The sequence below is a fragment of the Mesoplodon densirostris genome, chromosome 10 (genome assembly GCF_025265405.1).
Source record: "Mesoplodon densirostris isolate mMesDen1 chromosome 10, mMesDen1 primary haplotype, whole genome shotgun sequence".
NCBI classification, from domain to species: Eukaryota; Metazoa; Chordata; class Mammalia; order Artiodactyla; family Ziphiidae; genus Mesoplodon; species Mesoplodon densirostris.
The window spans coordinates 9347385-9370953 of NC_082670.1; the positions used below are offsets into that span (position 1 = coordinate 9347385).

Below are 23569 nucleotides of genomic sequence, written 5' to 3' on the forward strand. Positions count from 1 at the left end.
TGATGCAGCTAAGCCCATAATAATACAGGCAACAGGAATGGACCAAACCTTGCCTGCTCAACCTGTCAAGCGCCCTTTTAGATGGAATATATTTAGATGCCTTAGATCATTCAGCCATTCAAACATTTTAATTACAAATGAAACCAAAGATTAATGTTTTCCTAGGGAAAGTAACATGTGTAGCTTTACAACGATTAATTCTTCATGAGAGGGAGGGGGAACTCATGACTTGCTGTGTGTGCACGCATACCTGTGTATCCTTGGGCATTTGATGTTTCCATGAGTATCAAAAGGAAACACTAAGATTCCTTTTTTCCTGAAATTTAAAGATGGTAAAACCCCTGTTAACCCAAGATAAAGGCACTCTTATAGACCAGTGCACTTCTTCTGGAATATTCCTCAGAGTCTGGAATGACAAGTCTAAGTTGATTTTTCTCTCTGCAACTCTTACCTGCTGACATAAGCAAGGCTAGCAGCAGCCAACAAGGCGAGTCCTTTCTTCTTCGGTGGATAGCAGTGTGGCCTGAGGATGACTTCAGCCAGAGAGAAGGGCAATATAGCCGTGTGCTGCAGGAGAAAAGACGACAAATCCTCCATCCAAGGTGCCCCGGCTGCCTCCAGCACCCCCCCTAATTCTCTCTTCCCCTCCAGTCTACCTTCTTACACAAATACCAGATGAAACTTTCCAGAACTTGGCTTGGATCGTGCTCCTTGGATGCCAAGGACCTACAGCAGGTCCCTACTGCCTACCATACTGATCCAGACTCCTTTGTCTGGCTACCAAGGCTCTTTATAATAGGCTCTCACGCCCTTCCTAACACACACACACACACGCACGCACACACTCCTTCACAGAACAAGGCTGTCTCCGTCGTTCTTTGCACTTGGCGTGTTTGCTCCCCCTTCACACTTCTGTTCCTGCTTCAGCTGTGTGGAGTGTGTCTTTTCTCCCTGTATTCATACCGTCCATGGTGTTCACAGCCAGAACCATCTTCCATGATACTGTCTCTGTATTTTCCTCTTGCTAATTTCTCTCACTCAGTTCTGCTGCATTTATATCCTGTGCCATGTAGTCTAACACTTACGGTGCGTATTGGGAAGCTCGGTGCGGGGAGAGGCCAAGAACACATTTAGCAGTGCACTTGGCACAGTGGAGCTGTCCTGTCGACAGGTGGTGGTGCTGTAGGGGGTGGGAGAGTCTCCCTGTGAAACCTCTGTGTTCTCCCCGCCTCCTTCCCTGCTTCACCTCCTTCTTTATAACCATCTGTTTTCTCACGTCTTTCAAACTCTTAACACTAGATTTTTTTCAAATGACATAATCAAGGAATAGTGGTGTTTTCGGGTGCGAAGACTACTGAGTCCCACTCCTCTCTTGGTTATGGGAACTGATCCGGGAGAGGTGACTTGAGTCTCTTTGCAAATGTCCTTTCGTTTCTTAAACACGTTTATTAAGTTCCTCTGCCACACTCTGTGCTTGTGGGTAACATCTCACAGTGTTCGTGTTTTATACTATCTACATTTACATCTTTCCTCTTTCATCCCTGCTCCCCGGTTTCCTCAGCTCTTGGAAGTCTCTTGCATCCATAGCTTCTACTTTCAAGCTCCCTCCCAGGCCCATTCTTGAGCCCCAAGACAGCACCTCAATTACAATAGGGGCTGGGGCTTAGGAATGTCACAGTGCCCATGTCACCGTGCTCCCATGCCCAGCTGTGCTGCTGGAACCCTGGGTACTGACTCTGGCTGGCCTTTGCTGTCAGTCCTACCAGTCTTGTGCTCAGAGGCATCCACAGGAAGTGGTAGCTTCTTCTTGCTCTACCTGTGCTAGCTGGGGTCCAGTCAGGAGATCAGAACCCTCTGATGACAAGAAATGTGACAGGTTTTAATGGAGCAGGGGTGGGATGAGGAAGCACAGGTCTTAAATATAGGGCAGTCCTGGGCAGAGGGAGCCTGCAGTTCAGTGGCACAGAGCAGTCAGGCTACTTGAAGGCCCTGGGCGCCCACATTTTAGTAGCAAAGCTTGGAGGAAGAGCATGGTGGACAAACCACAGCTTTTTTTTTTTTTTTTTTTTTTTTTTTTTGCGGTACACAGGCCTCTCACTGTCGTGGCCTCTCCCGTTGCGGAGCACAGGCTCCGGATGCGCAAGCTCAGCAGCCATGGCTCACGGGCCCAGCCGCTCCACGGCATGTGGGATCTTCCCAGACCGGGGCCCGAACCCTGCATTGGCAGGTGGACCCTCAACCACTGCGCCACCAGGGAAGCCCCAAACCACAGCTTTTTAGACTTTCTACAAGGTTGGTCCTGAATATACTGACTGGTTGACCACACAGTGGAAAGACTTCCAGGCCCACTGTCATATCCTGCATCTTTCTTTGGTCTAATTTTAGGGACCGAAATCTACAGTTTCTCTGTCTCTCCCTCCAGTAACGGAGCATGGTGTTTGCGGGCACGTACTTTCGAGTCTGACCCCGGACTGGTCACTCAATCTGTCTGAACTTCAGCTTCCTCGGTTATAAAACGTGACAGTAAATAGTACGCATGTCCTAAAGGTACTGCTCTGAGGACTGGGATTAGTGCACGTCAAGGGCTTAGTGCTTAGCCCAGGAGGGCGTCCAGTGAGCATTAGCTGTGATGATCACTATTATCCTTGTGACTGTCACCCTTCCTGTCATTGATGGCCCAGTGTGGAGCCGGGTGAGGCAAGCGTCTGGGGTGTCCACAGCACCAGGTGAGTGGATGCACCCTTGCCTGTGGCCTGCAGGCGGCTGGAGTGTGGTTACAGGGCCATCCCCGTGGCCATCCCGTGGGTCCCTCTCCAGCCCACAGCTGGTGCCTGCGCTCCCAGTGATGGCCACCTCAGAGCCCTAGCAGTACTCTGTGATGGACACTGATGCTCCTTTAATCCAGAGGCCACTTCAGGAGGCCAGAGATGGGGCTGTCTGCCCCGTACAGTTGCCCGCCTTTCTGCCCACCTTCGCTCTATCAGGAAGGTCCGACTTCTGTCAGGAACCACCAACAGTCCCATTATACTGGCCATTGACCTGACAGACTCTATTATCCCTGCTCACAGCAGCTTCCATTCTCTACATTAATGATCATTTGGAACAGAATCCCTGTGGAATAGTGTAGCGTGTTTGCATTAGGAGCAAATGAGTTCACAGTGATTAATGCTTTTATAACAAATAACTCAGGAATGCATGACTGGTCACCTCTTCTAGGAGCCTGCCCTTTGCAAGTGACATTCAGTTGGATTTCCAAATGAATTCTCCCTGATGGCTTCTGGGAAGTTTCCTTCAGTGATGTCATCCGTGATGGGCCATATACTATGGCTTAATACCAGCTAAAAGGTCTCAAAAAGAATCACGTTGTTTTGGCCAGGGCTGGGGGTATGAATGGGGAAAGGAGGAAGATTGTATTCTGTGAGCTTTCTAAATATTGAGCTACTGTGAAGGGCCAAGCACGACACAGTAAACCTCCTGGTATTTCGAACCTGCTGGTATTTCACCTCACGTGGATATAAATGATATAACCTTTGTCAGGCAGCACATAGTTTTCAAAAGAGGAGAAAAAATTGAGTAAGAGAAAAATCAAATACGCTTCCTGCTTCCAAAAAATCTAATAATTAGGCTGGGATTGACACAAATTAGAATGCTGCCAAAAATTACTGAAAACAGTGACTCATTCTGTATTTCAGTTAACAGTTTTTCAGTTTCCCTTATAAACAGTGAAGCTGACAAAAATTAATTATCTCAGAGGGGGTAAAATATTTCCTTCCAAAGTAAACAAAACATCATGGGCTGAAACAATAGTATGTGTAAACAGAGGGGATGGAAGGAAGCTATCTTTCCTTGTTAACTGAGCCATCATCTTGGTAGATTTTTCTTTAAATACCTCATGCCAAAAGCATTGGTTAAAAGGAAGAGTGGTGTCCTTTTTTCATCCTTTTCTACTAAATTACACCTTCCCTCCTGTCCTTTGTGTGATGCCTACTTGCATCGGAATATCTTGGAGACAGAACTGTAAGCATGAAAGATTGATTTAAGTGTTAGTATCATAGTTGCCCTGTAGATTCCTTGGTTGCAAAACAGCCTTGTAAATAAGTACTACCACTTACCAGCCCGTAGAGAATTCCTATAAGGTTATATGAGTGGCGACATGGAAAGTAATGAGCACGTATTTTTACTAGCCTCATACCAGTACATAAGTAGCTGCTCTAAAACAGCTTCCCTGTGTCTGAGGCTCAGATTAAAATGAGATGCATTTGCCTGACTCTTGAGAAAGAGGCAAGCCTCGATCACTCAGATAACCCATGGAGCCGGCAGTCTTCCATCCTTGTTGTGCAGCCTCCAGAGACTGACTCCAGAAGACGAGGACGGCCACACTCTTATCTCTAAGATTCTTGGAGGTCCAAGAGCACTTAATAGTCTTCAGTGAAAGAAATTCAGAGAGCCTACACATTGTAAAAATCAGACGATAACACTTTAAAATAAGTTCTCTGCCTCTCTCCTCAGTTTCATTTCCTTATTGCACCAGCTCTTATGTTGAGTGGACCAACATAAATACGTCAGCTTTTGCCTTCTCAGGCTGGTCATTGAAAGGCTTTCTTCTTCATGTGCTGTTCTTAATCATGAGCTTATGTAGTGTTGCCCACTTCACATCTGCTTCAGTCTTCTCCTTCCTTCCTCTGTTCAGGCAACGCTTGGACCTGAGAATTCATTCCTTACACTGGCTCTTCCCAAACTGAGTTTCTTTCTCTCAAGTCTCTAAGATAATGTCTTTGGTTCGTTTATGGTGCTACTGGATAGATATTTTAAAATGAAGTTTTAGTGCACGGAGAAGATTTTACTTCTGGGTACATTAAGGAGGATATTTTTGCTTACTGTATATTAAATATATCATTTTTAAAATTTATTTAAAAACGAAAGCCTTCACAAAACCTCCTCGGGGCAAACACGTGGTCAAAACATCAATTAAAACTTAAACATAAATACACAACAGACATGAAAATGGAGGCAAAACAAACCTTAATAGAACACCATTGTACCCAGGCTTGTTATTGCAATGGAGGATCATGTTCCTTAAGCTTGAAAACTACACACAGTAAAAACATGCAGTAATAGCTGTTTTGTAAATCCTAGTGAGGCAATCTCTGGTTTTGATAATATCCATTTACCAGCTAAAAAACTTTACCTCACTCCTCACCAACATCCCCCACTGCAGTTTCTGCCTCTAACTCTTATAGTTTGGGACAGTGGTGATGGTCTTTCTGGGAATATTTTGTATCCAAAAGCAGAGACCATCTGTATTCTCTATGGCCCCCACTATGTTACTAAAGGTGCAGTTTTGCTTTAAGTCAATCCAATATATAGTAATCTGGATATGTAGACACAGGTTGTATTGCTTACATATCTAGGGGACTTTTTTTTTCACTCTTCCACCTGCACTACCTGCAGGAATCTTTTCCATCTCAGATACTGTAGTTTAGAAGATAACTGTAAAACGTGTAAAAACTTCCTTTTCTACTTTCTAGGAACTTAAGTGCACAGACTAAGCATCACTGTAATTAAAGAGTCAGCGCCTGGGGATGAGGGATTGGGAGGATAAGCCACCCATAGAAAGAGCCGAAGGCTTCTCTTTGATCTCCAGTCTACCTAGGTGGGCTGACACAGCCCAGTCAGGTAAAAATTCAGAGAACAGAAGTTAAAAACCAATAGTTTTATTTATTGCAGAAGAGTAGTAATGTTTGCAACTTACTCTCATATGCACCACAAAGAAGATGAGTTGTTGGATGGATAGATGCGTAGATTTGTGATAAAGCAAATACAGTGAACTATTAATAGCAGAACCTAAGTGGCAGGTAATACAGGTGTTCACTGTAAACTTCTTTGAACTGTGCCTTATGTTTGAAAATGTTCACAATAAAATGTTGGGAGAAATATGAATAGTCTTACTGACCCGGAAAGAGAAACGAATGCTCCACTGGGCTGAGGAAGAAAAGCATGCCATTATTTATGAACTTGTATGTGAAATGAACAGGTGGTTAGATGATAACTTTCTGAATCTCTGAACTTTCTATGTGATTTTTTTTTTACTTGCTACACTGTTTTCCTTTGGGTTAATATGTAGGTTAGCCAACATTTCAAAGCAGCATTCTTCTAGGAAGCTAGTCGGCTTTGACAGTGTCCAGCCTGGTGAAGAAGTGATTTAGGTTCTATTCAGTTAAGGGTAAGACAAAAGAAAGATCTGGGCTCTTGAGAGCCTGCAGTCAGGATATATCTGCCTCTTCCCATCCTCCTCCTCTGTGTCCCTGCCTCTGCAAAGCACCAAACCCCTTCCTCTAATTTAACTCTGTCCAGCAATAATAACACCCTAGACACCAGCTGTAATCAGTGACTCATTTCTTTCCTTCTCGATCCAAACTTGATTCACTTTCCTCCTCAGATGCCTCCCATAGGTGTCTATTCTTTTATCTTCCCCAGCATCACCTCCCTAGCTTTCTTCTCTTTTGGTCCATACTCAACATTGCAATTAGACCAACCTTCTTCAAACAAGTTTCATGTTACTACTCCCCGCAAAACCTTCTGTGGCTCTGCGTTGCCTCAGTCCGCTGTCTACTCCTCTAATCTTAGCTGTCTCCCGTTTTCCACAGTATCTCCACAGGCTCCATCCCTTCCACTCAATCCAGTCTCCTCACTATTCCTGTCATTCATTCTGTTTCCTTCCCTAGGACTCCTCCCTCTTTTCATACACCTAACTCTTTTCTTTAGTTCTTCTCTCCCAGTCAGACCCACACACTTTTGAGATGCCTTCCAACCAAAAGCACACACATTAACGTGAGGAGATGTAAGAGAACATCAGGACCCAGGAGAACACTGAAACAGAAACATGCCAACCAGAGGCTTGCTGGGTTGCTGCTGTCGAGATTTAAATTTAGCAACTTCTTTCCAGACAGCCAAAGTGAAAAGAGAGAGAAGGAATGTATACAGTTCCTGGGTTTTTTTTAAGGGGAAATTAAGTGTTTCCACTAGTAAGTAGACCTCAAAGAAATTTTTACTGTTGCATCTCGTTTAGGGAACACTCAATAATAGTAGGCAGTGCTCTCACCAGTGTCCCCATAGCAAAACATTTCAGACATCTAAGTTCCATAAAATGATAATATCTGATAAAATCTGAAGGCAAAATAATAAAACATATTTTGAAGGGGATTCTGCCAGTAAGGAGATAACATTGTATGATTATGTCGGCTTCTGATGATCAGAGCAGTAGGGGGACTCCAGGAATACCATTTCCCCCCACGAGAGTTTTTGTTTGTTTTTACTCTAATTGTGCGTCATAAACCAGCCCGTATTTTATTCTGTGTTTAGAGCCTAGAGCGTAGGTATTATACACTGGTGATGACACGGAGGTGTAAGAGCTGGCAGGAATCCAGAGAGTCAGTGGTAGTGTTGACGCCCTTTCACTGCTGGTCAGAAGCCTCACCCAGAAAACCATCCAGCCTCGAGGCGCTGAGCACCCAGCGCGTTCCGCCACCTCTGGGGCCCGTGTCACATGCGTGTCACACCCGTGTCACAGCCTGCCTTTGCATTAGACGCTGACTCTCCCCTGTCCTTCCTGCAGCTCATTTGGTTTGCCTTAGACCCTTCTGTGCTTAATTACATTCAGTTTTCACTTTTACACTGTCAATGTCATGTACTTTTTCTTCTATTCTCGGTTAGATTATAAACAATTTGAGGTCAAAGCTTTCACCTCCTATTTTTTCAGGACTCCCCTCCACCCTCTGAGTAATAACTACTTTTCCACCGATCTTCTTCATTCAAACCTATGTGTTACAAAGTATTACAGAATTAAGCCCTTAATACGGCCTGCAAAGCCCCTGGTGATCTGGTTCCCTGTCCCATCTTCATTTCCATGCCCTGCTCCGCATCCTGTGGCCTTCACCCAGCCCTCACCCCCTGATTACACTGCCCTCCACCCACAGTTCCCTTTCTCACCACTGGTACATTACACACACTTATGTCTCCCCTTCCTCAGCCCCCTCCACCTTCTTCTCACCTTACGGGGCTCAAGGTAGATATCCCCGCCTCCAGGGCAGAATCTGGATCTCCGGCAGGTGGCCTTCCTTGGCACGGCTGAATCTCCCTGTGCTCATCCCCATCCCAGCATCACATTATTGTGTTCACCCAGCACCAGCCAAACCTTCCAGAGATGGAAGCAGCTCGAGGCTATAGGGCTGTCACCATTTCATCTCCAGTGCAGAACGGTGCTTCACCTCTCTGGCCACTTCCTGTCTGTGGCATTAATGAATGAATCAGTGAAACAGTGGAGTGGGGCAAAAGAGGAAGAAGAGTTCCTCTGCATAGCCTGGGAAGATAATCAGTGTCCCAGAGTGAGAAGACGACAGCTGCAGGCCAGACTCACCTGGCTTGGCAGCCACATGTCGGGCTGTGCCCGTGGTTAGCAGGGCCACAGAGTCAATCCCACTTCAGGCTAGTCACCTATACCCTTTGTCATGGCTGTAGATGGCACCCCAAATCCTGAAAATGGGTGTTGTGGGTCACGGGGAAACCTGTGAGGAAATGTGACTCCTGGGAACAATCTCTGGGTGCCAACATCACAGAAACTAAACTATAGACTCAATAAAGGGGTGTCACCATCCCTGCAGCCCTGCAGGAGTTGGCAGCCCTGGAAGAAGTCAGGAATTTTTTTTCCAGCAAAGACCTTTCTTTGGGACCCACTGGCCTGTGGCCCTCCATTCTGAGATTGGGCCAGGTGTAAACAAACTCCCCAGGTTTTGTTCGGCATCTCCTTTGTACCCCCTCCTCTATATCAATCTGTAATCCACGCTTCCTCCGTGCTTCTGTGCCTGGCTCCACAGAGCACACATGGAGACTTGTTTTTAAGACATAGACAGATGGGCAGCTCTCTAGAAAGCTGCTCCGAGTTGGAGAAAGGAGACTGTTCTTTTCAAGAAAGAGAAAGTTTCAGAAGCACAGGAATCTGCTCTTGCTTTAGAGCCACCACCTCTCAGGGCACCTTCCGCTCCTCTCAGCTATCTCGTCTCCATGCCAGTAAAGGACTCAATTGGTTTCCCTGGGAGATAAAACAGTGAATCAGGAAAGTACCCTGTAAGCACAAGCACCAGGGCAGAGTTCCAGATTCTCCATGTGATGGATCCCATGATGGACCACTTTTCCACACTTTCTCCTTCCTGCCTCTGGCTTTCCCTTGCTGACCCATCAAGGTATTCCTAGAAGGACTCACCAGCTGTTCTGCAAGAATGGCAGTTGCTCACTGGTGATTTTCCCAGATGTGTGTACTTGGTTGATTTAGGGTTTGTCTGCATGAGGGGCACATGAGCTCACTGTGGGGTTTCGGTGGTGAGGGGGGGTTCTTCCCAGTAGAGGGAGGAGATGGATGGGAGTGGCGCCTCGAGGTAAAAGAAAAGTTTGCTTGATAAATGCCCTCATTTGCTATCCATCAAATATGTCATGAAAAGCAGTTATGTTTCAGCACTCCAGGCAATTAAAAGGTCCATAAGATATGGTCTTGGAACTCAAAAAAATATTAATGAATTTCAACTTACATTTACTGTAACCCTACAGGTTTCACACTATGCCTGGGCTAGTTCTAAAGCATTATGTAGTGGAGGCTCTGAAAGTGTTAGACAGCAGTAGGCAGCTCTGGGTTGAGCCCTTGAAGTCCACAACCAAAGAGAACAAGTTCTCATTTACTGCAAAGACCTGCTTCTCCTTCACGCACTTTGTAAAAATCCTTCACACCTAAGAGACTCAAGGGTTTCTCCTCCTCAGCTTTTGTAGCATCCCAAACTGTGTCTTAATATCTCCTAGGCAGTCACTAAGCTGTGTTTTGTTCTTTCAAAATAAAAGTCAATTTTAATTCTCTTTTATTAAAAGCAAGTAGCTATCATCACAGACTACTTTTTCAATTATGAACAATTATTTTTCTTGCTGAGAATCAAAAAGCAAAACAAAATGAAAACAACAGGGGCATCTGTAGGATATCAAAGAAGAAGTCCTGTAAGATAGTAGATATACAAGTTTGGTGCTCAGAAGAGAAATCTAGCTGGAGAGAGAGAGGTGGGAGCAGAGTGTAGAACTTATTTTCGTGGTAGTAGATGAGATGGCCCAAAGGGAGTGTGTGAGTGAGCAGAATAATAAAGGATCTAGAAGTAAACACTGTGAAAGGCAGGGTTTCTCAGCCTCTGAACGATTGATGTTGAAGAATAGATCATCCTTTGTTGTGGAGGGCTGCCTCTGCCTTGTAGGACGTGTGGCATCATCCTTGGCTTCTACTCACTAGAAGCCAGGAGCACCTACCCACCCACAGTTGTGACAATCAAAACTGTCTCCAGATATTGCCATGCATTCCCTGGAGAGCAAAAGCAATCCCGGTTGAAAATCCCTGATTTAAGTGATGGACGAAAAAAGAACATCTTGCAAAGGTAGTTGACAAGGAGTGTCAGAGAGTCTGGAGGTAAAGGAAGAGAATATTTTGAGAAAAAGATGTGGTGAATTTGTGTCCAAGATCAAGGAAAAGTATTAAGACATGAGCACCAGCACCCCTGGTTTTAGGGACGAGAATGTGTGGTGAGCAGAGAGGAGCTTGCTCCTTGTGTCCCCGATTGCTCCTTCTTCCTTCTAGGCTGGCTCCCATCTTCCTTGTCCAGTCTCCTGCATCTTTGGGTTTCAACCTCCTGTTCATAGTATTTTTAGACCTGGACCTTGGAGCCCCTGGGCTCTGGGAGGAGGTTAATACAGAGATGTCTCCAGGGCTGCCATTGCCTTCCATTCTGCAAACCCCAAGAGTGGATGGACATCTAGACAAGTTTTTAAGTGTAAAATTTGGGAACTACATGTGGCACAAGTTGATTACAAGTCCACTTGCTCAGAGCCCTCTACATTCCTGGGAATGCAAGCCTGTGGCATTGAAATTCTCCCATTGCCAGGAAATTTGGCTTACTTCCTTATTGTGGTCCTCTTAGGAAAAATAAAACAGAATTTCTCAAAAGGTCACAAAATTCCGTCTCACCAGAGAATAGTAAAAATGTGGCTTTTATGAGTTCCTAGATGTGTTTGGAGAGAGATGTCAAAAACACACAAGCTTTTATTCCCAAGCAGTCTGTACTAGGAGAGCTCTCCAGAATACCCCTCTGAATGATCGTGCATTTTTTGGTTTCCAAACTCAGGAGGGAAAAGCACAAAGGTTTTTGTTTTGTTTTAGCTTGGTTTTTATAACTTTCAGATCTGAATTTTCACTGGTAAAATCTGTTCTGATTAAGGGAAGTGAAATGCTGAAATCTCCCCTGGCTTTATGAGGGTTTTTTTTGGTTTTTTGTTTGTTTGTTTGTTTTCCAATTCTGCCCTCAACATAAGACTCCTGATTACTACTGTCTTAAAACAGTAGTAATGTCTTAAAACATTAGGTTCTGGCTTTGTGGAAGAGGGGCTACAAGAAGTTGCTTCTGCAGGTGGCCCGGCTTTAGGAAGACCAGTGTAAATGCCACGAAGCCACACATTCTTGACTGCTTTTTACTACTGAAATCCATGGATCTACATTAGTTCCTGGTTCATAATTTTCAGAAGGACTGGAGAGGAGCAGAGATTAGAATGACTCTCAGTTATAGCAGCTTGGAAATCCTGAACAGAAGCCAGTCTAACAAGGTAGAAAGGTTTGCTTTTACCATTTGTCCTAGGGTTCTGACTGTTGGGGTTTTTTTGTTGTTGTTTGTTTGTTTGTTTTCTTTTTATGAGTGTGTGTATGTATGTTTCTTTGTGTGGTTTTTTTTCTGTTTAGTTTCGCTTTTACCATTTGGCTCGGGGTTCTATCTGTTCGTTTTCTTTTTTTCTTCCTTTTTTTCCTTCCTTTTCTTCCAAGCCTTGTGACTGGCAGGGTCTTGGTGCTCTGGCCAGCTGTCAGGCCTGAGCCTCTGAGGTGGGAGAGCTGAGTCCAGGACATTGGACCACCAGAGACCTTCTGGCCCCATGTAATATCAGTCGGTGAGAGCTCGCTCAGAGATCTCTGTCTCAGTGCTAAGACTCAGCTCCACCCAATGGCCAGCAAGCTCCAGCACTGGACACCCCATGCCAAACAACTAGCAAGACAGGAACACAGCCCCACCTACTAGCAGAGAGGCTGCCTAAAGTCATACTAAGTTCACAGACACCCCAAAACACACCACTGGATGTGGTCCAGGCCCACCAGAAGGACAAGATCCAGCCCCACCCACCAGAACACAGACACAAGTCCACTCCACCAGGAAGCCTACACAGCCACTGAACCAACCTAACCCACTGGAGGCAAACACCAAAAACAACAGGAACTACAAACCTGCAGCCTGTGAAAAGGAGACCCCAAATACAGTAAGTTAAGCAAAATGAGAAGACAGAGAAATACACAGCAGATGAAGGAGCAAGGTAAAAATCCACCAGACCAAACAAATTAAGAGGAAATAGGCAGTCTACCTGAAAAAGAATTCAGAGTAATGATAATAAAGATGATCCAAAATCTTGGAAATAGAACGGAGAAAATGCAAGAAACGTTTAACAAGGACCTAGAAGAACTAAAGAGCAAACAAACAGTGACGAAACAACACAATAAATGAAATTAAAAATTCTCTAGAAGGAATCAATAGCAGAATAACTGAGGCAGAAGAATGGATAAGTGACCTGGAAGATAAAATAGTGGAAATAACTGCCGTAGAGCAGAATAAAGGAAAAAGAATGAAAAGAATTGAAGACAGTCTCAGAGACCTCTGGGACAACATTAAATGCACCAACATTCAAATAATAGGGGTCCCAGAAGAAGAGAAAAAGAAAGGGACTGAGAAAATATTTGAAGAGATAATAGTTGAAAACTTCCCTAACACGGGAAAGGAAATAGTCAAGTCCAGGAAGCACAGAGAGTCCCATACAGGATAAATCCAAGGAGAAACACATGAAGACACATATTAATCAAACTATCAAAAATTAAATACAAAGAAAAAATATTAAGAGCAGTAAGGGAAAAGCAACAAATAACATGCAAGGGAATGCCCATAAGGTTAATAGCTGATCTTTCAGCAAAAACTCTGCAAGCCAGAAGGGAGTGGCAGGACATATCTTTCAGAGCCACTGTTAGCCCACCAACAAAAATGGGGGAAATTGGCCTTCCACACACTTTCACAGAGACAAAAAGAGGCTGTTTTTGCAACCAATTCTTCTCCTCTTTCTTTTGACCACTTTTCTTTCATCTGGTTTTTTCTGTGGCCGTGTCTTCATTCCTTTTCTTAAATTCAGCCTCTGCCACCCTTCTTCCTTGATTTGATGGTTTTTTGAACTCTCTTTGGCTACATGAATACTCAGTTCCCTAATTAACATCTGAGAATGGTGATAACAGAGGAAAGCGTAAGCCTGGAAATGGTTTTTCCAGAACCACTTTTGAGCCACAGTCCAGTCCAAATCAGAATAGACATCATCCCTCCTTTAACAAAATATATGTAATTACTGTGACTCTGTGCATCTCTTTGAACATAAATCAGTCACTAATATAGCATATGTCTCAATACAACAACGAAAAGCCCCATAGATATTTCAAGGTACCAATAATCTCTCTAGAATTTTCCTCACTTGTAACTTCCTGTACAAAAGAACACCTCAAAGTTTCAAACGTATCATGTCATCCACAGATTGTAAAGGCAGGGCTGCTAAAGCCTTTCTCTCTGCCTCCAATGCCCTTTGGTCCCAGCACACCTCACTCTAGCCCTGAGGAGGAACTCTGGGGTCAGTCTAAGGTACAGAGAAGCTAGCAGAGCAAGAGGAAAAGACTTCATTCTTCCGTGCAGCCATCTTCATTAGGTGCCTACCCCATGCCAGGTGCTGTGTGAGGTGCTGGGGATTAAACAGTAAACAAATATGGGCCCTGCCCTGTAGACCTTACAGTCTAATCAGCAAGATTTTCTATAAACAAGTAAACAGCCACATAGATACCAGTCACAATATGGGCTGTAAAGGAAACAAACAGGAATCTACTCATTGGAAGGAAAGTGGAGGCACATACTTTACATAAGGCAGTCAGGGAAGGTCATTCTGAGGAGGTCATTTTTAAGCTGGGACCTAAATGTAAGAGCAACGCCAGGGAAGAGCAAATGGAGAACCTTCCAGGCAAAGGGGACAGCATATGCAGAGGTCCTGGTGTGGGAAGGAGCTCTCATAGTTACAGAAACAAAGCAGAGGCCAGAAGAGCTGTAACATAGCGTAATGGGGAGACAGGCTCCACCGGAGTCTGGAGCATTAAGCAGGGGCCAGGTTCATCAGGCCTGTAGGCCGTGGGAAGGAGTTCCCTAAGTGTAGTTTCCACTCCACTTACTCTAAGTGGAGTGGAAAGCCACTGCAGAGCATTAGGAAGGGGGACACTGTGTCCTGTGAATCGTGCTGCTGTATGGAAATGGTTGAGAATGGAAGCAGGGAGACCAGTTTGGAGGTGTTGTACTGTTTAGATGAGAAGTGAAGGTGGACACCAGGGTGCTGGCAGTGAACAGAAAGCGAACAGATTTGCTACATATTTTGGAGGTAGCATTGATGACAGCAGTTCATAGATGGGATATGAGGGTGGTGGGGTGGAGGGAGGTGGGAAGGTCAGTGCTGGTTTCTGTCTTGAGCAGTTGGGAGGATGGTGGCTCCATTTTCTGAGATGGAGGTGCCCAGGACAGGTTTGGCAGTGAGTATAACAGGTCCACTTCTGGACACGTTGATTCAGAGACGTCTGTGGCACGCCTATAGGTGTGCCTGTAACAGCGATGTCAGGTAGGCAGTTGAGAAACAAATCTGGAACTCAAAGGCTATCTGAGCTATAGACTCAGCACATGGATAGAATTAAACCCATGGGGATGGATGTGAGTAGTTACTGGGAAAAGAGTACTGGCAAAGAGAGTCCAGGACAAGCCTTAAAGAGGGCATCACTTAGAGGGCAGGTAGAGGACACAGCCAGAGACTGAGGTAGGAGGAAAACTAGTCAGTCTGCTATCAATAGAACCAAAAAAGCACAGTTTCAGGGAGCGAGAAGTGTAGTGTGCTGAATGCTGCTGAGAGTAAGATGGGGGCGGAAACAGGAGCCCTGGGTTTGGCAGTCTGGGATAGTTGGTGGCTAGAATAAGAGGAGCGAGCAGAATGTATAGATAATTCCGTATGGGTCTGGGGCAGTGCTCTTGGACTTTGTTCTGTTGGGAAGGGCATACCTGCTTGTTTTGCGTGTGGCTCAAATAGCACTATCTGCCCTGAAGGAAACTCCTAATCAGCCAACCCCACAACCACCAGAATAGAACAGAACAGAAGAACAGAAGGGTTTGGGAAATTGGGGAAAAGAAAAGCAGTGTCTGTGTTGGCAAAGTCTCCATTTCAGGGCATTGCTGAGCTGGGGAGAGCTGAGAACTTGGTTTCCACTTAGATCTCTCAGTGGGGAAAATCCCGGGTAACAAATAGAGCTTGCATTTCACCCCTCCCCTCACTAGTAGGTCCAGGTTGTTCTGTAGATTTGTGTGCAGAACTCCCATGTTGACATTAACAGGAAAGTACATCAGGCAATCCTGAGACATTAAAACCCAACCCTGAAACTTTAATTATATACAAACGAATACACAGCATGCACCACAGTATAAAAAATATACAAACCTTGTGCTTAATTTTTACATTGCCTAGCATGGAAGGCAGGCAATTTGATCACCTCCAGAGATCACTTTATGATCAAGAGCCTTTTCTTTTTTTTCTTTTTTTTTTTTTTTTGCGGTACGCGGGCCTCTCACTGTTGGGGCCTCTCCCGTTGCAGAGCGCAGGCTCCGGACGCACAGGCTCAGCGGCCATGGCTCACGGGCCCAGCCGCTCCGCGGCATGTGGGATCTTCCTGGACCGGGGCACGAACCCGTGTCCCCTGCATCGGCAGGTGGACTCTCAACCACTGCGCCACCAGGGAAGCCCAAGAGCCTTTTCTTAATTGCCAGAGAACTCTACGGGCCTTCTGTCCAGGGACAGCTGCTGGGATTAGAAAGGAGAACACTCCACCAAATTCATCTATAATCACAATTTAGTATTTTTAAATAGTGGCCTGTGGAATAAGCCTTCGGGAACAGGGCTCTTGTCCCTACTAAAGGGATGAACAAAAAGGAAGATTTAATTATTAATTCCCTTTTCTTTTGCCTCCCCCTTTAAAATGAGTACTTCAGAAGCTTAGCATTTTACTCTCAAATATGTTCTGACCATTCCCATCCTGCACCCCAACCCCCATATCACCTACATTATTAACTGGAACAGCTCAATTAGGGGTTGGTTGCATAATTTAGAAATCTGTGCCTGCAGGAACAGTAGAAATGATTCTCGGGGGAAGATAACTTAATCCTGCAGGAAAGGCCTTTCTCCACAATCTTAGAACAGTCTCTGACCATGGATTCGAACTCTCATCAGTTTATTTTTTTTTCTGTTCATTTTTTCCTTTTCTACTGATGCGTAAGTCATACACTCCATTTGTACGTGGCTATTCTAGACATTAAAACGCGTATTTAATGTGGTAACGGCTAATATAAGTCATTGTTTCTAGCCCCTCCCCACCAGCAATCCAGGGGGGCTTAGCATGCCTTAATTCTAATCAGCCCTCTCTCAACTTACATTCTGTTTGCATCCAGGATTTTAATTCATTCGTTTTTAAAGTCACCATAAATTGAACACATTGCTTGCCATTGTTGTTGGTATCTCGTACCTCCCTTCTGAGATCATTTTCCTTCTTCCTGAAGTATGACCTTTAGCATTTTCCATTACTGAGGGTCTGTGGGTGATAACATCTGTTTTAGTGTGTCTGAAAATGTCTTTACTTTGTCCCTGTTTCAGAAGATACTTTCGGAGAGTAAATAGGTTGGCTCTTTTTTTCTTCAATACTTTGAAGCTGTTATTCCACTTCTTCTGGCTTCTTTGGTGGTATTGAGAAATCAGCTATCAGTGTAATAGTGGTTACTTTTTGGGAAATCCATTTTATTAATCTGGCTGGTTCTAGGATCTTTTTGTCTAAGGTGTCTGTGATGTCATACAAGTGACTAGATGTCTGCCCTGTGTCCTGTGTGTCTTTTTTTTTTTTTTTTGGCACTTCTTGACTCTGAGGATTAATTTTTCATAAATTCCAAGAAATAATCAGTGATTCTCTCTTCAGATATTGCCTGCATCTCACTCTCTTTCTTAGCTCCTCTTCTGTTTTATTTTAACTTTGGGGAATTTCCATTATTTTCTTGTCCACAAGTCAAATGTTTAAAAATATTTTAAAAATATTTTTTTCAGCATTTGAGGTGTCTTGTGATGTTTGTATGTTTGTTTGTTTCAGGCTACTGTTGCTCTCTATGGCCAGAAATGGACGGCACTTGGGACCTTGTTTCCTTTGGATGGATAACTCTCCTCCTGTTAAGGGTTGTGGGCATGATTTGGAAGGATGCAGGAATTTATGGTCATTATCAGTCAGGATCCCATCAGGAACAGGGAAGCCCATTGAGGGATTCCAGGGATGAAGGTTTTAGAGGCTTAGGCAGTTATTGGAAAGGTCAAAGCAGTAAAAGGGGAACTTCTACTACAAGGGGATGGTTTGAGGGCGCTGGCTCAGAAGCTGTGGTACATCTCAGAAGTCTCTGGGAACTGCCCCCTCGCTGCCTGTAGTATAAAGCCTGTGATTCCTGGGTGCTTGTCCAGCAGTCGATGCTAACCTCGTGTCTGCACATCTGTTCTCAACTGCCACTAGAGAAAAAGGCGTCCTCACTTTCACGTCTCATGAGAGTGCCTGTCACTGGCTGACTCTCACCTGGAACCATATGGAGAAAGGGATTCTAGGACCTTGTGTGTGATTCCAGGCTTATCCCTTGCTATGCAGAGGAGAATGGAGAAGGGGTGACGGTGATTCCAAGTTGACAACAATTTGACATAGGTTGTTTTGGATCACGGATAGCACTTTATGTTGCACACATATTATTTTATTTGCTCCTAATAGCATCACTGAGAAATAAGAACAGTAAACACACCTATTTCAAGGAACCAATACCCAGTGTAGGTCTCTTAGCTTTTCCAAAAATCACACAGCAAGAGAATGGCAGAAATGGGACCAGAGTTGAGGTTTTCTGGTACTTGTCAATTCTTTTCATGAAATCAAAAATTAACTTGTGGAAAACATCTGAGATCAATTATTTTTGCAACTGAGACACAGGGCTAAGACATTTTGCTTCCACTCATCCCAAACTAACTCTTAGGGATCAAGCTGCAGCACTTTTCTTCCTAATAATTTATCCCTTCCAACTTTTTAGTGCAAGAAGAACCTTAACAGATATGAAAGGACTTTTGTGAAGATAGAATATGATTCACCAGATGGTCCATTTCCTGATGACCTGTACCTGGAGATGTCTTGGACTGTCTGCACCATGCTCTAAAAGTCACCACCTCAAAAGATACCACTAAGATTGTATCATTCCCTTTGGCTATGCAGCTTAATATTCCAGTTGTCAAATATCATTCAGCAAATATTTCTTAAGCACCTTTTTTGCTAGGCTTACAATTTCTGTGATCATCATGATATTTTAATGCCACTAATTCTGACATTATTAGGTTAGCAGAGTATTTTAAAATATGTCAGGAAAAGTATGCATATTAATTAAAATGTTCCCACATGTAAGCCTTACACTAAAGTCCCTGGGTTGATTGGAGACAAAAGACTTTTATTAAATACTATTTGATAGGTTAAGTATTTTAGTGTCTCTGCCAATCATTGCTACAAAAGAATATTTATCGTCAAGCATGAATTGGGTAAAAAGGGAAATATCACTATATTATTGTCTGTTAGTCATATGTACTAAGACAATAGCAAGAACAGCATTTTCAAGCAATGGCCATGCCCTCTTGCCCCTGATCAGCAAGCTTGTTTCTAACATCAGGTTTTTATTGTTTCTCAGCATTCAGAATTAGATAGCTGATTCTTTGAGTGAATACATGGAGTGTGCACCAACATGCCTATAGATTTTTGTATTAATGGAGATGCTCTTTAAATGGCATCTGGGCCCTTTTATCAGACCACTGTTAAAAGACTGCAAGTATACACTCAGTGTAAAATCACTGAGCATAAAAGCAGGATCTCCACTCTGAGCAAACCTTTTGCTCACACTCTCAGAGACTCTGGCAGTTGCCCCTGTCTCACATGGCTCAACTTGCATGAACTCCCTAGAGAAAGAGCTCATTCTTGTTCCCATGTTCTCACTCTTCTTTAGCTTTGCTCTAATTATAAACTTTTAGAGAAAATAAATGAGTCTAGTGAATACATGACGGTGATAGAAAAAGGATGAAGCTGATAAGTAAGTAAGGCTGGTGGTAGGTTGGAAGAGTTGCTGAGATTTAGGAAGCCGTTGGGAACGCAGGTACCTGTTTATGAATGAATGTGCCCATTGGATTGAGAGGAATAAAGGGCAGGGCTGAGAATCCAAAACTTAGGACATAAGCATGTGAGAGCTAGGAATCCACGTGGTGGGTGTGTAACATGTGGGCAAGTGGAATAAAGCAGACTAGATAACGCCCTGCAGAAACCATCTACTGGCTGATAATCCAAGGACCTGGAGGTGAGAGTAAGATTAGAGGACTTGGAAAAGCTCAATTCCCAATTAGGCACAAGTGGTTGCTCTGTAGGCAGAGAAGATAAAGAGACCAGGGAAAAAGATGTGGAGGCTGGTTGAGAGCCTGTCAGCAGCTCCCTGTTCAAGGATGGGACTCTGCAGCTGTCAGAGTGTCTGCCTGTGGGGTTATGAAGTAACTAGAAACATGAAGGGGCTTTTCTGTGCTGGCTCCCTGGTCAGGAAGGGGATGTCCATTCAAATCTGTGGAGAAGGCGCTCACACCCTCCACCAGGCTGCTCGTAGGCATTTTCACTTCTGCTCTGAGATCATGGGACTTTTGCCCTCTCCTACCCACTTAGATTTTCTTTCTTTTGGTATTTCAGAGAGGTTTAGGATCTTCTGTTGTGAATCTCTCCACCTTGGTTATTCTCCAGCATAAAGTCATTCTTCCTGTTGGTAGTATTACCTGTGGTTGCCATGGAAGTGGGGACTAATTACATCACACAGGAGGGGAGACCTGCTAGCGAATCCTCAAGGACACCAAATGATTTCAGTTATTCAAATTCCCAGTAACTTCTTAGAAGGCGTGTATAGGTTTTGATCATTAAAAACCTTTGACTTTGATTTTGAAATTGGGATGTATTTTCTACTGGTATTCTTTTATTTCAAAAGCAGCCCATTGATAGAGCATCACTGGATAATGGAATTGTAAAAGCAAGCTACTTTTCAGCACACACTGGAAATTCTCAGAACTGGGATTTTTTTTTAAAAAGATACACTTCCACCATTCTGGCTTCTGCTCTCAAGAGATGAAGAAAGCAGGCACTGTGATTGCTTGGTTCTAGCTATATAAAACCTTAAGTGGACTAGTAATCCTTCGGCAGTTCATTATCAGAATCTCCTGTGTTTACCTTAAGACTTCCTGAGGGGCAAGAGGGCTTTATTGTCCTTACCCAGCTAACTCTGCTTCCTAATCCCAGCTTAGCTTCTGATTTCACTGCTGAGCTTTAAGCATTCATTTAACCCAGTGCCACTGGACAGTCTAACCTACCTTAGATTAGGAAGCGAATGGAATGAATAAAGTGTTTTAAAACAAGAGGGCAACTTTTTATAACACTGTAGTGATTAAACCTGAAAAAAAATCCAAGTAAATATCAGGGTTTGATAAATGATTCTATCTTCATTCTTGCTTAGAGATTTAGAACAATACTCTGAGGAAGGACCTTTCCTGTGGTACGCCATCGGCTTAACTAGTGCAGCTCTTCCCTCTCTAGAGTCACGTGACAAGTTATTTCCCAGCACCATTTTCTGCTCATTGTTGGCAGTCATAGTTTCTCTTTCTAATGTGGACTTGGTCTAGAGTAGAAAATGGCCAGAGAAGATTTTAGAATGTAATGGTACAACAGATTTGAAGGAGGAAGAGACCGTGAATCAAAGAAGGCAGACAGACTGTAGATGGAAGAGGGAAGGAAACAGATTCTCCTCTAGAGCTTCCAGAAGGAATGCTGCTCTGCTGACACCTTGATTTTATCCCGTAAGACCCATTTTGAACTTCTGACGTCTACAACTGTAAGATAATTTGTATTGCTTTAAGCCATTTAAGTTTGCGTTAATTTGTCACAGTAGCAGCAGGAAACTAATACATACAGCACTACCAAGGCTCTCCCCTCCCCCCAATCAAACTGCTCTTGTTGGGCTTCCCTGGTGGCGCAGTGGTTGAGAGTCCACCTGCCGATGCAGGGGGACACGGGTTCATGCCCCGGTATGGGAGGATCCCACATGCCGCGGAGCGGCTGGGCCTGTGAGCCATGGCCGCTGGGCCTGCGCGTCCGGAGCCTGTGCTCCGCGGCGGGAGAGGCCACAGCAGTGAGAGGCCCGCGTACAGCAAAACAAACAAACAAACAAAAAAAACTGCTCTTGTACAAGTCACCAGAGAGTTCATTACTGCAAATCCAGTGATCATCTTACAGTGTTGTTCTTACTTGACCTCTCAGCAGCTTTTGACGTAGAAGACTTCCTCTTGAAACATTTTTATACTTGACTTCCAGGGGACTAAACTGCACTGGATTTCCTCCTAACTCACTGACATCTCCTTTTCAGTCTCCTTTGTTGAATTCTCCTGTTTTTCCTCCCAAGTACTGAAAGTTGGAATGTTCTAAGGCTTAGCTCTGGGATATCTTCTCTAACCATACTTACTCCCTAGGTGATCTTATTTAACTTTAAAAACAATCTTTATAATGAAGACAGCCAAATTTACGTCACCATTCCAGAAATCTCCCCTAGGCTTACATGTCCAGCTGCCTATTCTGCATCTAAAAGTTTGTTGTCTTAATTGGCATCTCAAACATGTCCAGACAAGACAATTTCCTTCTCCACAATCCTTGCACCTCCCCTACCACCTCTATCCATACCTCCCCTGTGTCTTAAGCTAATAATCTTATCTCCCCTTTTTTTCTTGCCAGATATTCAGTAAATCCTGATGGCTCTACATTCCAGATCTATACTGAGCACAAGCCCAGCATGTCTGCGGACTTAGACCAAGCCTCCAAAGGATCTCACTTACCACCCTGTGAGTAACATGGGCCGGGATGCTGCTGTATCAGCAGAACATACTCTGGCTGTTGTCTTATATGGGAACAGAAGTAGATGGGAGGTGGAGTTCCCATAGGAACCCTGACCAGCACCCTCTTCCTCTTCAGACATGGACTTTCTGGGGAATAATACTGGAGGGGCGGGGGGCTGTTTTTAACTGTGGCAAATGTTCTGCCAGAGTTCCTTCAGAACACAGCCTCTACTTACAGCAAGTTAAAAGGCTGGGTGGGAGTATGTATATAGATAAAACTATAATTTAAGCTTCTTGAGATTAGGAATCATATCTCAAATTTCTCTTGTCACCCCATGAATAATTCTTGATTTTGTATTTTTTATTTGAACTCAGCATTAGAACTCATCTGGGGGCCCAGTTTTCAAGTATATGTTCAGTTATGTCAGGAGATTTTAACCTGCAGTCCATAAATGGAATTTTGAGGATCTATGAACCTTCCAAGATTGTACACAAAATTTTATGGTTATTTGTGCTTTCCTTGGGAGAGTGTTCATAGATTTCCTCAGATTCACAAAGTGTTCTGTTTCCTAAAGGCTGAAAACCACTGAGCCATCCAGAGATATCTAGACGGTGGGTCCTCTCTGCCCAGAAGCAATGGGGTAAAGAACCAAGGAGGCATGGACGAGGGGTTTGTAATGTTGAGGACAAAGGGCGGCCATTTGATGCTGATGTCCCCACAGGTGACCTTCTTTACTCATTAGGACTCACCTACCTCTACCCAGCCGCCCGACAGTTTCACACCAAGCTTACGGGTGGGAAAGAAAAATCTGAGACTGGGCCTGAATTTAGTGATGGACAACATCTGGCCTACTGTGAGTGAGGAAGCAACTGGAAGGTTTAGAGTTTCACTCCCTTGACATTTTGACTCCCCAGCAAGCCCCCAGAGATGGCTAAAAGGCCTTCCAGGTTGTCCAGTCATGACCCACATGCCTGTCACAGCCAGGCTGGGACACCAGGGGTACAGCATCCCTCCTGTCTATGTCATTCACTTGGCAATAATAACATACCACTGCATGACACCGTCTATGTCAATGGCTTGTATTAGCATTAACTGTTATTTTTATTATTACAACTTTGTGTGTGTGTACTAGGCTCAACCAGATTTAAGGGTGCCAGAAGTCAAAACCCTTGTCAAATATCCATCTTGATGTTACCCTTATAGCTGGTACTTAATAATTATTTTTTTCAAGTGAATAAATGACAACACATTAAATAACTAGGTAGCTGGATTTGGTATTTGCTCCAATTTAAAGAGCCAAGATAAGGCCTGTCTCTTAAGAGCAGATTGTTTTGAAATCTCTATTAATATAAATGAGGCCTTTCCAGTTCTAAAACTCTGTGATCATGGATTGAG

General features: G+C 44.1%; 1 protein-coding gene across 1 annotated transcript in view; it reads right to left on the minus strand.

Annotated features, from left to right (window-relative positions):
• The window catches only part of ADTRP (androgen dependent TFPI regulating protein), a 55609-nt gene that overhangs the window by 17004 nt on the left and 15036 nt on the right, over positions 1–23569 (minus strand). Inside the window, exon 4 of the mRNA XM_060111377.1 lies at positions 452–567. Within this exon, the coding sequence (XP_059967360.1) occupies positions 452–567 (116 nt within the window). The remainder of the gene's footprint in view (positions 1–451; positions 568–23569) is intronic.